This window comes from Dromaius novaehollandiae, chromosome Z (assembly GCF_036370855.1).
Source record: "Dromaius novaehollandiae isolate bDroNov1 chromosome Z, bDroNov1.hap1, whole genome shotgun sequence".
Taxonomy (NCBI): domain Eukaryota; kingdom Metazoa; phylum Chordata; class Aves; order Casuariiformes; family Dromaiidae; genus Dromaius; species Dromaius novaehollandiae.
This window is the reverse complement of record NC_088132.1, coordinates 58,359,867-58,376,975: the sequence shown is the minus strand read 5'-3', so window position 1 is coordinate 58,376,975 and position 17,109 is coordinate 58,359,867. Positions and strand designations below refer to the sequence as shown.

The 17,109-nt window shown below is 40.5% G+C and overlaps 1 protein-coding gene across 9 annotated transcripts in view; it reads right to left on the bottom strand.

The window, feature by feature from the left end:
- The window catches only part of LOC135324901 (high affinity cAMP-specific and IBMX-insensitive 3',5'-cyclic phosphodiesterase 8B), a 93,191-nt gene that overhangs the window by 8,351 nt on the left and 67,731 nt on the right, over positions 1-17,109 (bottom strand). For all 9 annotated transcript variants that reach the window (XR_010386134.1, XM_064501963.1, XM_064501961.1 and 6 more), the window contains 8 exons: positions 10,519-10,570; positions 7,308-7,385; positions 6,322-6,398; positions 4,977-5,141; positions 4,031-4,076; positions 3,463-3,598; positions 1,022-1,220; positions 134-351 (listed from right to left, as the gene is read on the bottom strand). Coding sequence is in view for 8 of the 9 variants with exons in the window: in XM_064501963.1 (XP_064358033.1) it covers positions 134-351; positions 1,022-1,220; positions 3,463-3,598; positions 4,031-4,076; positions 4,977-5,141; positions 6,322-6,398; positions 7,308-7,385; positions 10,519-10,570 (971 nt within the window). In the remaining variant the exon portion in view is untranslated. The remainder of the gene's footprint in view (positions 1-133; positions 352-1,021; positions 1,221-3,462; positions 3,599-4,030; positions 4,077-4,976; positions 5,142-6,321; positions 6,399-7,307; positions 7,386-10,518; positions 10,571-17,109) is intronic.

The window sequence follows — 17,109 nt, the reverse complement described above, 5'->3', positions numbered from 1 at the left end:
GCATATTAATGCGCCTATTCAAATAGCATCTTCTGTATTGGAAAGTAGCTCTCAATCCACATCAAACTAAAGTCCCCAAATAACCAATCCACAGACCCCTCCCCCACCCCCTTCCCTTCTACAGCAGACCCACCTATCAATATTCTTGAAAATGTTGCATTTGCTGTCTTTAGCTGTGAGCTGAAATGCCAGTGCTGTGTGGTGACTCTCTAATACAGCAGTATCATTGTAAAGGACAGCTAATTCACTGCCTGCATTGCACAGGAAAGAGTTGGTCCGTCCAGGGTGATCTACATCATGAATGGTGGCAGCTATTAATGCAGCCACCTCATCTAAATGGTCAAGGCTTCCCTAAAGGAGAGAGAAAAATCATGTGTCACAAAAATCAATAAAATCTGATCACTTCTGTGTACCCATAACCATGCAAGTGTAAGCTTGAGTGCAGGGATCCTACCTCTTTGTAACCATTTTCTACTTACTGTGCACCAAGATTACCTTCCCTCAAGCCCCTCCACCCCATCCTTACCCAAACTCTGTTTCCTTAATGAAGCTTTTCACTGTGCCATCACCTAAGCAACAGCTCTACATTGCATCCTCGTGTAGATGTCCTTCTACTTTGTGCGTTTGTCTGAATGAGACTCTATATTCCTACAGAGCTTATGTGTTTTGCAAAGCTTCATAAAGAACTGTCAGTTATCAAAAGATTAAAAAAGCATTTTTTTTCTATTGTTGCCAGTTACAAGTATAAATTCCTTCCTCACATGAACAGGCTCTTCAGAGAAATTGTGTGGGCCTGCATGCATCACAGGAAAAGGCTTCAAGAGTAGAGCAACTTTATGAAGCCAGGACCATTATTTAAGTAAATACATGACTTTTGAATGACAAATCTAAAATGGCAGTACCATAGCTGCAGGTGTTCAGGCTGGCACATGAGCAAACACACTGAAATCCTCGCCCAAAAGACTCCTAGGTGATATCTATTTTACTTATATATATACATACATATTTATATAAATTATACCTTAACTCTCTCCTTGCCAAGAAAGAACGCTGTTGCATGCAGGACATCCGCTGCGTGTGTGGAGTTGTGGTAGGAATTGGAGGAATGGTAGTTGGCTTCAATCATCTGCAGCCAGGCTCGTAGTGTTGCTTCCGAACAGTTTAAAAACTCGGCGACCCCAAACCGAGCAAAAACTTTTAGGCCCAAATAAACTAACGGCCTAGAAAATAATAGAAGAAAACGATACCACCGTAAAACACACAGTTCTAAAGGATGATGTCTTTCGACAGAGAAAGACAACATCTTAAACTCATAAGATTTCTCTTCAGGACACCTTCTAAACACACTATTTAAAAAAAAAAATGAGGGGGAATGGAGAAAAACCTTTTACTTGCACATTTATAACCTCAAAAAAGCTTAGCCAACAGGGTTACAAATTATTACAATTTACCATCCTTTCAGACATTATTTTAATGTTTTGCAGAAATGGCAAAGTTCCATTGCAGCATCACCAATTATTGTGATTTTATTTTAGACCTTTTGATGCCTATTATAAAAATTTATTAAAAGCTTGGTTCTTGTATCTTGTAATTATTTGTCAATTGATCAAAAATACATTTTTTCTGCGAAGAAAAAACAAACTTGAAATATGACCCAGGCACATTCCGAAGCCTAAAAAGCCACAAGACAAACAGCCAAACATTTATTGTTTTAAATAACATTGTGACTTTATGGGGTCCAGACTCCTAAGCCCTGAATATTTAAAGCTGGTAATATACAAAGTATATTGATGCTTCTTGCAGAAGCTCTGAGCATCAGGTCACTGTTTAATGTAAACTGTTCCGGCTTTAGCAGGATTGGATCTCTTTCTAGAAATGAGACAGAAGTCTGTCATAGACAGAAAGAAGTTTGCACTGGGAATACTAACAGGAGCAGGTGTGTGCGCGTGTGTGTGTGTGTGTGTACGCGTGCGCGTGCGTGCATGCGCACATGTGTAAGGGTTAACCTCTGAAGCTGAACTTTTGAACTCTCAAGCAGAAGCTACTTGTTAGCTACAACTGGTACAAGCTGGACTCAACCAAAGTGGCACTTCCGGAATCCTCCAGTTCATAAAGAGACATGAGACAGAAGCACCCCTTAGCAGGCTGATTGCGCATCGTCCTTCTCCATACAAGCTATGTACATTGGGAAAACCAGGGGCTTGGGGTTCTGGAAAGGGCTGGTGCTGAAAAAGAAGGTGTCCAAACAGAAGGGGTCTTGGAAAGAAGAAGGGGGCCTAGAAAGAAGCAGCTGAAGCTGCTGGCTGGAGGGAAGATCCTGGGAGTGGGGGAAGATCCCGTGGATCTGAGAGCTGTGTGGAGGTGAATGCTGGGGATGCCCAGGCATCTTGGCCAGCGAGGCCTGAGACTGGCAACTGCGAGCAGCTGCACAGCACAAACAGGCTCAACTTTCTGCCCGACTTTCCCATGCCAAGAGTGATCTCCCTGCTGGGGAGGGAAGCTGGGTAATGCTGGTGGAGGGGAGCAAGTGCATGAAATAAGCAAGTGCGGCAAAAGCTCTTATCGCAGTAGCTCTTAAACCCAGATCCACTACAGGTTGTCATTTATTTACAGTCTTGCCTGTGGCAGAGTCCCACGTATCTGTCACATTTTTTGTTCCTGAAAGATACCCTACAGAGCTCCTGAGCTGAGAAGAGCAATAACCAAAAACCAACATCTGCAAATGAAAACCAGACAAATGCAAATTCATAAAATGGGCATTTTCTTTAAACAGACAAGGTGATTAACCTCTGCAACAGAATACCAGAGAGCTGTTAGTTTCCCCAGTTCCTTGCATCTTGGAATCAGCATCACTTCTCTCTCTGGATGACATGTTTATTTTTATCATCTGTAGGAGACCAAATATATTGGTGCCTCCTTTCATTACAGTCTTAAAAATCTCAGGCTCTCTTTGCCTTTTAACTGGTTTGTCCCCCATCCCAATCTTCCAAGCCATAATCAAAAGCCATAGCTGCCTCAGAGCTGCTTAAATCATGGGATATGAAGCGAGCGGCTTGCTTTTTCCAGCAAGACCATTTGTGCGGCAGCAGAAAAAGGGGCACCTATGGGACATCCAGAATGTAACACCACCAGTCCATGCCAAACAATGTCACCTGGATAGAGTAGATGGGGTACAGACAAGCTAAAAACTGAACAGGAAACAATCCTGAAGGGCTGTAGCTGCTGTCAGGAAAGACAAGAGTCTGCATGGGGTTCTTCACTGCCTGTGCATGCATCCTGACCACAGTGTGTGCCTGCCTTGCTGAACAGGACAAGTGACATCAACACACACACGCACAGAAAAAAGGAAGATTGCTCTCACAGATCTGCTATATCTTGCTTCAGTTCTTCCAGAGCAAAGCACTTTCTGCCACAGCACCTCGACAACTTTATTACAGGCACCCAGGGAAAGGAGTCCAGTACCTTTTATTTGTAACAGCCTCTAATTCAAAAATATTGAAGTCCCAGCTTTCTTCATTATCCAGGAGCTGTGCGATACAAGGTGGAACATCATTGATGGTAACTGGCACTGAAAGGTGACTATGGCTCAGGTTCACATCTGTTGAAATGGAATGCTAATTACAACACTTCTGGATTTTACTCTACATGTAGAATTCAATTTAGAAAACAAGTCTTTTTTCAAGACAAAATCTAGTTGGAAAAGGTCTGTAAAAGCCTATAGTATCTATGGTTTATATTACTATATGTTATTTGGATGTATACCAAAAAGAACAAACAAACTGGTGATCATCTCTTTGAGTGAGAATTCAGTTATTTTTTAGTTTGATTCTCTGCATTTAAAATGTGTTATTTTAATTATTTTAACCTGCTTCAACTCTGAAATAGACATAGTCCAGCACTTGTTCTACAGTCACTTAGACAGCCATTTCCAAAGACTTATACCACTCTGCAAATTTGCACGGATCTCTACATCATTATCATCTACAAATGAAGTAACAGTGATAAAGGGAAGTTTAAAATGGCAGCTTACTCTTAGAAAACACATACTCATTTCCTGACAGTCTTCTCAAGCCATCCTGAAATAAGCAAAGATGTAAGTTTTAGACACACATAGTACACATGCATGATTAATTCTAAAAACACGACATGCATTTTCTCTTTAGGCACTGGGTATTGACAACATTACTCCTATTGTAGCATCATATGCACCATCTTTGTTTTGAGGTCTTCCACTACACATACAGAAGGACCCAACAAGAAGGTTGGAACTTCCAGCTCCACCTTCTCTGATTTGGCAAGTTAGACAGAAGTGATAACTGCTTTTAACTGGACTCCAGAAAAGAGATCTGATACAGTCTACAATGTACTGTACAGTGTACTGTGCTCCTTGCTCCTTTTATTGGTATTTATTGGCAGGACTTCATCATTCACATTAACTAATACAATTTATTTTTCATTTTCTTTATATTATTTTGGCAAGGATCAGCTCAGTATTCATCAAAAAACAAGGTAACCTATGATGAAATCTAAGCAGTCTCTCTCTGTAAGGCAGTGTTGCTACTGTTAGGAAACTAAAGTTAGAACCTGATGAAAGTAAAACTCAGTTTTACTGATCTCACCTAACTGTTGGGTACAGCAGATGTAGAGCAATCCTTCTAATGCAGCATCTAAGCTCCTAGGGCTTCTAAAAAGCATCTCCTCGAGACAAAGCAGATTAGATGATATAGTTTCTAGTGGTATCCGTGTTCCCTTATACATGAGGATGAAAGCATCCAGTGGACTAAGACATGGCCATAATATACCTTACTACATCTTCGTGCTTACTGTTGATAGAGGCACCAAAATACTAAGTAGTGAAATTGTGATGAATTGCAACCTCTCCCTCCCATTGCTTGTAAACTTTTAGCCCAGAAGATCACTGAACAGTGATGCAGGACACTAGTAGCAGTGACTTCATCTTTACTCATTTTACTTACAGTCATCAGACCTCCAACAAGATCACTTGTGTGAGGATCTTCATCTTTGGTACCTAGCTGAGGGGAGTAAAGTTCTGTTGTCCGCAAGATTTCCAGAACTCTGTCCAAGGCCTCTGCTACTGTGATGGGGCTGTTTTCCTGGGCAGCATTAATTATATTAATAACCTAAAAGCAGATTAGGGAAGTGGGTGAGGAAGAGTGAATGCCACATTTTTCTTTTCTTCTTACAAAATCTTACTGTTGGCAAAATCTTTATGTTATGCTACTTCCCACTTAGCAAGTCCTATGTAATTCCCCTCAAACCTCTGAGTATAACCATGAAAATGTAAATTTGTGCTTTGATTCCCAGCTACCCAGCTACTGTTTGTAACTGGCAAACTCTTATAAAGGGGCAGCAGAAGAGAGGGTGTGAAATATCTTAAGTAGTCCCAGATGGACAGACCAACACCTGGCCATGTCACAGTCCTTCAACATAGACAGGGCTGCTCAGACCCAATCAAGCAATCCCTAGAGAATAAAAGGACTGCTGGACAGGATTCAGATATCTGGATATTGGATGTAAAGGCTTAATTTATTCAATATGGAAAGGAAGGGCAGAGAGCAGCAACAGCTGGGCTGTGGTTGAGAGAGAAGAGGATGGCTCTTCTCTGCCTTCCACAATACATCTCAGCTGCAACCTGGAAAAGCAGCACTGACACATCAGCACTAAGGACCGTTCCTGGCATAGCTAGGACTGAGAGGAATAAAGCCCCAGTGTCCTCTCCAGCAACCAGAAGCTGCTGCTGGGGTACTACAGACCTCCCTGCAGGTATGCAAAGATCCTGAGAGTGAAAGAAAAGGAAAGGAAACAGCTGCTGTATCAGGCAAGTTGGTGCTTGGAGGCAAAGGGCTTGGTGATGAGAAGATAGGGAGAAAGGAAAATAGGACTTGAGGATGGGAGATGGCAGGCACCCTGGTTTGTGGCAGAATTTGGGTAAAACGTGGAGAAGAACAAGTACAGGAAAGTGGGTGACAGAATGTGGCGTAGGTAACAGCAGAGACTGTTGGAAGCACATGTCCTCCTGCACATGCACAGCCCAACAGAGTAGGGTGCTCTTCCTGCCACAAGCAGTGTAGCTGAACAAACATAGGAAGGCCACCCTTCTTCTTCATGACTATGACTAGGAAAGAGATGCAGAAAGTAGGAAGAAAAAAAGAATAATAGGATTGATTTTAATTATTCTGTAAGACACAAGGTGCAGTATATATAATCCCTTGGCTGTAAATACTGCCATTAATAACGCATTTCCCTATAAGAGCAAGTCTAAACTCCGAGTTTGTGGAGAAAGCAATGCTTAGGACTCACCTTTGTGATAGGAGCTTCTATTGTCATTGAGTGGATCCTTGCCATGGAAGAGTACCGACGGGTCTGCAAACTTGGGGCTGCCATTAAAGAGAACACTGTTTACATGCTGCAGAGTGTAAATCATGTGATGCCATTTAGAGTGTGCCAAACACTGTCATCAGGGAACAGCATGACAGAATCCAGGCTCATCTCCTGCTTCTCCCATATCTCCCCTTCTGCCACTTCTCGCTTTACTGTTTCATTTCTCACAGTGGTACCTATCTCCTTTGCAGCCACCTCTCACTTCCACTGTCAGTTTTTCTATCCATCCTTCACTCCAGCTGTGCTCCTTCATGCCCAACACCTGCCGCTCTCCATTTGTTTGCAAATGGACCTCTGCATGCCATGGCTTCTCCTGTGAAAGTGTGTGCCCATCTCACCCCAGTGATGGCAGCAGCTCTAATGAAACCCGTTACTGCTCCCTATAAGCTGTCCTTCTCTCACTATATACCGCGGCAAAAAGAAATCTCTGCCACCACCATCCCAACCTGGCAGCCACAAATGGGATCAGAAGCAGAAGTGCTGTTCTCAAGCAACCAGGAGCAATAGATCCCTTCATGTCCCACTGTCTAATGAAGTCAAAACACTATTTACGGAGCACAACCTGCAGTTTTCCAAGGCAGGTGGAACTGGTGCTTCACCGTACGCTCTTTAAAACGCACATACATACACACACACACACAACCTCTCTGCTGCAGCAAGCCACTCCTCTCTGTAAAGGCACTATGTGCTGCCATGTATCTTATAGTGACATGGATGTTCATGATGGGGCAATGATTTACAATTCAGAATAAAGAGATTTTTAAGAAGTTACAAGAAACTAGAGAAATCTCTGCTTAATCAGCTGTGAATCTGTCTGGCTCCTCTTTCATTCTGTATTTCTATTACCTAGGGCAATTACAATCTTTATTTCTAACCTTCCTTTTGATAAGTTTCTATTTTCTTACCATCACTACTTTGAGATGTTATTGACTTAACATCAGTCGAGTCTTTCCTTCTGTTCTTGCATCTGAAGGAATGGGATTCTGAAAACACAAAACAAAAGCTTTAAAAGTGTGTCTGTAACAGATACCTCTACAGCCTCCTCCATCTTAAAAATTACAAAGATTAAATGATCTCAACAATGTCACATAAGGAAGGGAAATATTGTAATGCCTACAATTCAGAACAAGGGACTGAGATATAAACTAAGTATCTATCAACTTACAGCAACTTGTCTGAAGTCACCTGGGAAGTTGCTTCTCAGGAAAAGCAAGGCAATTTACTGAACAGCAGACTCACTTCACCTAACATTAGCTGCCTAAAAGCAGCAGTCTTTCAGATTGTCTTTGTCTAAGGTAGTTGTCAAAGATGCCTCTAAATTAATGGGGGCAGGCTGGGGCACAACCACAGAACAGTTCAGTCTGCATCAGGAGAGATGTCTAAGGTAGGTGTGTTGAATCCCTCCTGCAAGTTCCTTTTGCTCTGCACTAACCACTGAACAAGTCTAAATTTTCAGGATTATGTACCTTTAGCTGCCTAGAAATTTGGCTAAGTGAGAAAAATCCCACCTTGGTCTATACACTTCCAGCCCACGTACAAAAACTATTCCAGCCTCTTCATACTCAGACAGCTTTTGTTTTTCATTTCAATAATTATTTGTACTATGAGTTTAAGAAAAATCCAACACAATGACAAGGACTATTTATAATCTATTTAGTCACTGCCAAAATTAACTGCACACCAAGCTGTCATTCTTGAAACTGCCATTTGGTGAAAAAAGAGAAATCATCACATCCAGACAAATGCAAAAGCCAGACGAAACTTACTCATATAAATGCCTGGACAGATTCTCAATAAATAAACTTCAATTTTCTCTAAAACCTTACAGTCTGCACACTCCCTTATGTTTATAAAAACAACAATCCCAGATATCTATGCATCTCTTTGCAAGGGTCTCTAAAGTGCCTATTCCCAGGCTATCTGAAATGTCACTCAAAGATCAGAGACCATAGAAAGCTTTCAAAAAGAGAGAAGTATTGTGTGAAGAGTCAGAAATATCATAAAATTGATATTCTCAACATAAGGATAGAGCTACATATCCATGTTACAAGACAGAATTTATGTGGCATGCCTTTAACAAAATTAAATTTCATCCAATGCTCCAGAATTAAAAATATATCGATCTTAAAAATGACTGAAATATAGTTTCTGTGTTAAGAGTTACTTTCTTTAGTAAAAATTTACAAGTTAGTTTGGGTCTTTTTGTTTTGCTTTAGACCATACTGGAGAAACTGAAAGCATTCTCCTCTGTTGTACTTTTGGTGCTTTTTGCAACTACCACATAGATTTACTCACCCAAGAGCTAGGCATAGCTAATGCATGCTAAATTATTTTATTATTTTGTTCATTTATTTGATAGCTCTCCTCTTTTAAAACCCTCTCCTGTGTTAACATACACAAGAGTTTAACATAACCTACTTCAGGGAGAGCAAACTCTTGCACATAAACACAGCCGCAGGGCGGTAGCAGACAAGATACTCCTTATGTGTTAAATACCAGCTAGCGAGTTGGAAGCTTTGCTAGTGCCACCTAGAGAGACACAGGTGCATAAAAGCTACTCTATGCCAGGCTACAGTTTTACTTGTAGATTTCTCTTAAAAACTTATGTAAAAATTTATCCTTCTCCCAGTGAGGGAAATGTCTCCTCATCCTGATGTGTCATGAAACACACCATCACAAACAGCAGGATGCCCGTGGATCACCGTACTACCCTCATCACATACTGGCATATGCCTTTAGATGGTTCCAGGCATTTATTCTTGCAGCATAGCCAATACCACAGCCAGGTGACTTTAATGAGATAAAGTTGCCTGTTTTCAGTGTACCATAGTCATCAACATGACTTCAAGTAACGTGGCTTCCTGGTCTTGCTGAAATCTGTCACAATAATGAGTGAATCTAAATGCCCCACGTAATCTGTAAAAGATATCAGTAAACTAATAACAATTCTATTCCAGCGTTCTGCAACTTGATTCATAGGCGTTCCCACCTTCCCCTGTCTGCAGACTCCACAACCAGGTAAGAAACAGCGAGAAAGAAAAATAGCACTTATTACAGGAGCACAGGAGCAAGCAAACAGTTCAACACAGCATGGATCAGTTCTAATGGCAATGACGGCAGTGAGAACAGCAAATTGCATATATTGTCTCTCCCCTGACCTCCACTATACTTTTGCACCACTAAGCTCTCCAGTGCTTCTACATACTCTTATGCTACTTAATTTAAAAAGCAGGGCATGTCAAGTGGTCACTTCCCACACTCTTTGATCTGTTATGTTCTTCCATGTGAAAACTGGAAGCTGGTTGACAATGTGCAGCAACATGCCCACTGTTTCAGTGGGAAGGGCTTCAGGTGCTAGAGGGTAACAGACATGAGAAACTATTCACTCAGAGGAAGGCAGCAATGATGCCTCTAGCTTAGATCAATAGAAGACTATTCAAAGCTTAAAAATGGCCTTTTATACCTCCCTCCTCAAGAAAAGTGTTATTCCAAACAGTACCCAACATTGGAGAAAGTGATTATCCCCTTATATTCAAAACGTTTAGTAACTTCTGCAGATAGCTTTTGACTGAGAGTTCAAATGTGCTGTCTGCAAATAAGCAAACCTGCCTTGGATACAGAGGGTGGTGCAGACACACAGCAACAACTCCATCATGCTCAGTGCTGACTGGACATGAGCTAGCTGTAGCCTGGATACTACACCGCTATCTTAGACCCACGCTGAGCCCAGACTAATAGGACCTGCTGACATGTCCTAAACTTGGAAACGCTATGGCAGATCTTCTGCTGGCATGAATCAGTGCAGTTCCACATTTATTTCAAGCAGTAAGGGATACCAAGTCACACCAGCTGTGGGAAAAGACACAGCATTTTCATACAACTGAGAGCAATGCATCTTAACTCTGAATGCTGGGCAAGAGCTCTGCACAGTAGATTGAAATATTAATTTTACAAACCCAATTCATGGTGCATCATTAGAGCGGCTGGCATCAGTCATAGGCCATCTTTTTTGACCACAGACTTGACTCGACAGTGAACAGACATTTCATACCAACAGAGAACCTGGCCACTGTTTCAAGCATGTAAGTACGTGAAGGTAAATGATAATATTCTGACCTGACTGAGAATTGTCTCCTGTATACTTCTCATCACGATGGCTCTTGTAGAGCTGAAGATGCCATCAAGAGTAAAAAATAAACATTTGTAAGGAAAAAGAATACAAAAAGATTTTAAAAGGGCAAAATTCAACACCATCCTTATCCAACATTTTCTGTTCCATTATTTAAAAAGATTGGCAAAGACTGTTCTTTAGGTGTAATTAGATGTAGAGAACTAATATGAAAGTAAACAGACATACAATGCAGGAAATCACAAATACAATAGTGCTTTTATGTACTAAGTTCCCGTCTAATGCCTGTGTCTGTAGGAGAAATGACATTCATTTTCAATAATGTTATAAGGACGAATCTCAAATAAACCTGAAAGATTCGAGGAATAAAATGCAAAAGAAAAAAGATTCTAAGATTTTATTCATTCTTGTCCTTTATACAGTAATTCTAAAACCATTGTCTTAGCCTATTTAAGCCAATTTTGCAAACATCCTCTCATGGATCTGTGATAAACTGGACAGTTTTCATAAAACAGAAAAACTCTCCAGCAACTGAAGGATAGGTGTAATCCATCAGAACTGAGGGATTTTCTTTAATTCTGATTTTTAATCATCCCCATGAATGAAAAAGTTCAATTAAAAAAAATCTTTTCTTTTTTTTTTTTTTGTTCTTCTGAAACATCTTGGGTAGCTCCACAAATAGATATTTCAATATTTCATAGAATTTAGGTAAGAGATTTCCAGCACCTTGAAGTTGACACCTATTGCTTGGTCCCCAATAACACAGGTTAAATGCTTCTCTGTGTTTCCAGCCTGCTCAGAAACAAAAGCACATTCTGTCCAATATGTGACAGTTTCAATATCTGTTAATGGCCTCACCCCATTCCTTTGTTACGTGGTTACAAAAAGTATTTCTGTGCAAACAGGAAAACTGAACAGAACTTGCAGTTCCTCATGTGCTAATTAGGTATAGCTAATAAAGCCACCAAAGAGGACTAAGATATTACTTTTTTTTTTTTTTTTTTTTTTTTTTTTTTTACTATAGTTGCTAGAGAAGGTATACACACCATTTACTTCAGATGAATACACTTCTGTATTGGCACTGCACTTCAACAATCTTCATGCAGTCTACATTAAACATGAAATTTAGGAATCCAGTACAGTCACCTAATCTATGATAGTTGTTAGCTCCTTTGACCAAATCCATCACATGCCTATAGCAAAGCACTAGGTTGCACGGAAGCATGAAGTCATGATTGCAACTTGTGAACTAAAAGGGAGAGTACTGCAAGGCTGCACTTATCTCTTAGTGCTCTGCATATGACACCGCATGCTGCAGGGTTCTAATGAGGATTATTAAGGAAAGAAAGGAATTATGCAAATTCTCTTTTACGTCATTTTTCCACTCCTCCCATCTCTTTTCCTTTTTACTACTTGGGGAAGGAGGAGAAGAGGACAAAAACAAAAGAGAAGAGAACGGAAAGACAAAAAACAAAATTCATGAGAGGGAAACTTTTAACATGATTAAAAAGAAAAAAAAAAAAAAGGAAGGGGAAATCCTGCACTCACATTCCATACAAATCTTGTTTGGGGGAGGGTAAGGAGCTACTCTCCTACAGAAAACTAATTTTAAAAGCTTAAAACACCTTTCTTGTAATCACATAAACAGAGGGGATTGCAGGAACTCTGAAATAAATCATCTAGCTCAAACAGAGTAAGATTGAGGAAGCTTATCACATATGGTACACTGACACAAGGCATCTGAACTGCTCGCTCTGGTCCCAGATTGGAGCTTCTCTCAGAGCCCTTGGAGAACTCTCTCTCTCTTTATTGTATGACAGACAGAAAACCTTGACTCATTCCTCTAAAGTGTCCCACTAAAAAAAACGAAACAAACTGCATTCCAGTTCTGAATACTTCTCTTACCCCTTCAGTAGGCATGACCTGAAAAAGCCACATAAGGTAAGCTACAAGGGCAGTTACACAGTTAAACTTGAACTGGCATGTTCTTAAAAGGAGAAACATCACCTCTGCTATAAATTTATGAATGTGCAAACACTGGACTCGATCCTGCCAGGTCCCAGTTCACAAAGGCAGCATTAATCATTACCTAGGCTTCAGCACATGGGACTAGTCACATGAAAAGCCAATTCCCATTCATAAATCTTCACGGTAGGAACACTTACTACATTCTCAGATGTATTATTTTCCATGCATAAATCTAACATGCTTAATTTTTGTATGCAATAAATCTGGCACAGAAATCCACAAAGGTTCCTACACAGTGATTTCTAAGTGTACTGTGATATCCCTTATGGAGACTGTCAGTAGTGACAAAGAACATGCCTACAGTATTTCATGTGAAACAATGTATAATAATATAAGGATGCCTGTATGTCTACATACAGTGCCTGAATGCTGAGACCAAGACATTTAGAATTATGTTGACACAGTGAAACACAAGGCATTTGGATCAAAATTCGAATCATGGCAGTTTTTACTGCCCTGTAACTAAATACAGTCATTGATTTCCTCTAATCCTTCCATAAAGAATTATCTTTGGCTTGAAGAGAAACCTAGTAATTTTTAGCGCAGAGCAAAGTTCTGCTGCTGCAAATACTTAGGCATGGTTTTAGGATTTAATTAAATACACAACTGCCTTAAGGGCTTAATTTTCCCCAAAAACTGTTTTGAGAAGAAAAATTTTAAAAAAATCTCAACAAAAGCTGGATGTAAGTTTAACTATAGACAGGAAAAAAGCAACACAAATACTGTATTTGCCACAAAAGAGTTTTTTATAGCTTTTGTTTTGCAAAAAAAGAAATATTTAAGTGTTAAATGTAGCACTATTTTGCTTCACTGCTAAAGATGTCTGTATGGCTAGAGAAAAAAAATTATGCTTTTATCGCAAAACACTCTCTCTTTAAAATGTGATTAAATGCAACAATTGACTTATTTTACAAATGAAGTCCCATTTCATCTTCAACTCTCTTGGCAATAAAGACCACAGACCTGTATACAGTTCATTACACAATAGTGTCATGACGACTGTGGAGTTGTCCAGTGGAGTTATCCCAGCTTTACATGAGAAGGAGCTGATACTGGAACCAACTCACTCAAATTTCTGATGGTATTTTTCAGAGCAAATCACCTGGTATGACCACAAATGGACTGTGGAGGCTGATCAAGCATTCCCAGAGAAGAGTGTGTGCAAGACAACAAACCTATCACCATCAGCTACCCTTCTGAGTTAGGTATTTTGGAAACATACTGCCTCCCCTTCTTCCATGTTACTCTTTGGGCATGTTTAGCCCTCTTAACTTTATCAGTAAACAGGCTTTGTTCAGTGCATCGATATGAAGAGACTGCTCCCCCACCACTGCATAAGGTCATGCGACAGAGGGCCACAGCACAAGGCGAAAGCCAGAAGGGGCGTTCTCGCAGCGGGCTTCGAGGGGCCAGGCTCCCTCAGCAGGTACTCGCTGCCCAGCTGCTGCCCAGAGCCACAGGCTCGCACCTGCCTGGCAGAGGCAGCTGACTGGTGAGCACCATGTCTGGCACGTAAGGTCATGGAAGCCATCATGCTGCAGCAAAAATATGTGAATTGACAGCACTGTGCTGTGGGATCATGAGCCAGGCAGATGTCCTACATAAAGCATGAATCTCAGCGAACCCAAGCATTGACTATTTATTACAGTGTTGGAAAAGAAAGAATTTAGGCCAGTCTCAGTGTTTACCTCATGAGGTGTTAATCCATCAGAGAAAAGAGAAGAAGGGAACGGCAGCCTGAAAGCTTCACAAACTGCACCCACACCACAACCTGGATAGGATAAAATGGCTCTGCAAGATGCAGAAGCTTGGCACTATGTGTTATGGATGCTCCTAGCAGGCTAACTGAGGCCTCCTGGCCACCAGAAGCTGTAACTCAAATGCTGACCTCTCAATGCCTGCGTGTGTCCCCTCATCTGAAAGGAAGCCAAGTCAAGCCCAAGCTACTAGGCCTATTCAAGCTCCACCTTGAGGAAAAGTCAAGCGGCACCCTGTCACACTCTAAGCAATCTGCAGTGCCTGCAGGCACATTATCAATTTACACAGCTGCTGTATTATAAAGGATGAGGGATTTTCCTTTTTCAGGATGAAAGCAAGGGACTGCCTTCCAGCAGAGCCTGAGAATGACTTCTGAGGGGTCTAAATGAATAGATGGGATAGGTTACTAACTCTGAAACCAAACAACAGAAGTGTCGGCAATGGGCCTGCCTACATTTGCGACTTTGATTTGTTTTATCCTTTGATAAAGTCTCATTTTACTCCAGTGCAGCACGTCTCCACTGCATTAGGAGCAGGGGAAAGAGAAAATGGCTCCATCTCAGCAAAAGCTACACCTATGGTCTTATTATCACAACTGTCTCTCACTGAAGACAGAGTGCTATCAACTGTCTAATCTCTCAATCCCTAAAAAACATTCCTCTCCATATCATGAATGCCGAAAGCCTATGCAACTCCAGACATACCTTTTCCTTTCCCTGACAACTTTTCCAAGAGGATGGTGCACTACATTGGAAAATGCAGCATACTGAAAATTACAAACATAAGGGGTACCATAAAAATGACTGAATTAAATTTTATTTAAAATTTAAAATCCCCAGAGCCATTATATTAATATTAATTCAATAACTGGCAATAATTTTCCTTTTTCTTCAAGCTTTTTCTGGATTTTCAGTCTGCCTCACTAACTGCTGCAGAGGTCTTCATGCAAAATTTAGTTTGAGCTTGGAGCAGTCTGTTAAGAGTTGCACTTTCTCTTTGGTTGAACCACTCTTTGCCACCAGAGGGTGCAAAACTGCAGAGTCTAAAGGTTGAACAGAATTAATTTCATCAAAGTATCACTGCTAAAAAAATAATTTTAAGTATTATGAATATAATATAGGTATTACTATACATCACTACCACCACCCTATCTAAAATTAAAAAACAAAACAAAACAAACCCCCAAGACACTGTTAGAACTCTCTTTGCAGCAACAGAGCACTTGATTCCCTACTACAAGCAGGAGAGACTTCCACCAGAAAAGTGGAAGAGAATAATTACCTAGTTCTGTTGGATTTACCTTGATTTTTCCCCTATCGGCCTTAAATCTCCACAGATTATGCTTTCTGTTAGGCTATGATCTTTAATCTTTGTGGTAGATCCCTACACAGATCTCTAAGAGTTCAAAACCCTTTAAAGGTTATAGTCCCTGGGCTCTCCAGATGTGTAAGGCTTCTCAGGCCTGCCTATAAACTCATTCCATCAGAGCTTTATTTACCAATAACCATTCATGGACCAATACTAAAAACCATGAATGGATGGGGGCTAGTAATATAGAGAATATGAATCTGGTCTTATACTCAATTTCCTAAGTAAAATGTTAAGCTTACTTGCTTTGGCAGATCAATGAACTAGAAGATGAAAAATAGAAAACAGAGGAACTTTTATCTATATTCCTACCACTGCTTTTTGCATATGGCTGCAAGTTTGTAATTGTTTTGTACTGCCTATCTTGCATTAACAGTATCACATCTACACTTCCCTGTACCAGTCTTTCAGCTGGGTGTGTATTATAGAAAAAAAACCTTATCAAATAATATCTCACTGTCAGATCAACCTCAGAGCAGCTGTAAACAGAGCAAAATAAAAGATGATGTTTTATTAATGAAGTAAAGAGAAATACATACAACTTTAGCACTTCTTCTGTTTCAAAAATCTCCCAGGCGCTAGGCTGAGCATATTTAACAACCTGCTACTGTAAATGATACTTTACCACCAAGGTATGTTTTTAGTCCAAGGCTGAGGTCAGTTTAATGTATTTTGACCTCTCTCTTTCAGTGACAGAGCTTCAAATTTCTCTTGAAAGTTGTGCAGCTGTCTCCCTTGATTTGTTACTGTCTGCCCCTACAAAAGTTTGTGCAAGGGGTATGGTTTCAACTAACAGATTCAAATTTTGCAGAACACCACCTATTAACTTCTTCCAATAGTAGAAGTTTTCCAATGATGTATTAATATGGATAGGATTTTTATACTGAAGAAGGGGCACCTAAAGATAGAAGCAACCACCTAAATACATTCTAAGCACAGATGTCCTTATCCACATCATGGATAAAAGCATATTTAAAATGCTAGGTAAAACAAGATACATGGAAATGTATGATGTTTCTCAAGCACATGCTTAGTCTAAAATGTTGCCAGCTACTTCCTATGCTCCTTACTTTCTGTCTCTCATTCCTACAGACTACAGGCTAAAAATGGATTTCTCCCCTTTGCTCAGAGAAGTCCAAACTTCCTGACTCTACAGGCCATACACAGTATTTTTGAGGCAAAACATGAGATACAATGAGTTTCTGCAGAGACACTTTTGAACGGAGCGGCCAAGGAGAAGATCACAACAAACAGCTCCCCACACCACTAGATTCACTGCAGGACCCATTGCTTGGGTGAAGATGTGCCTGAACCATAGACAATAGGGTCAACAGCTACTGCTGGTGTACTTCCTCCCATGGCTGAGGGTGGCTTGGATTACACTCCTCCACAACACACACGTTCTGTTGAGCATGTGATGTCTC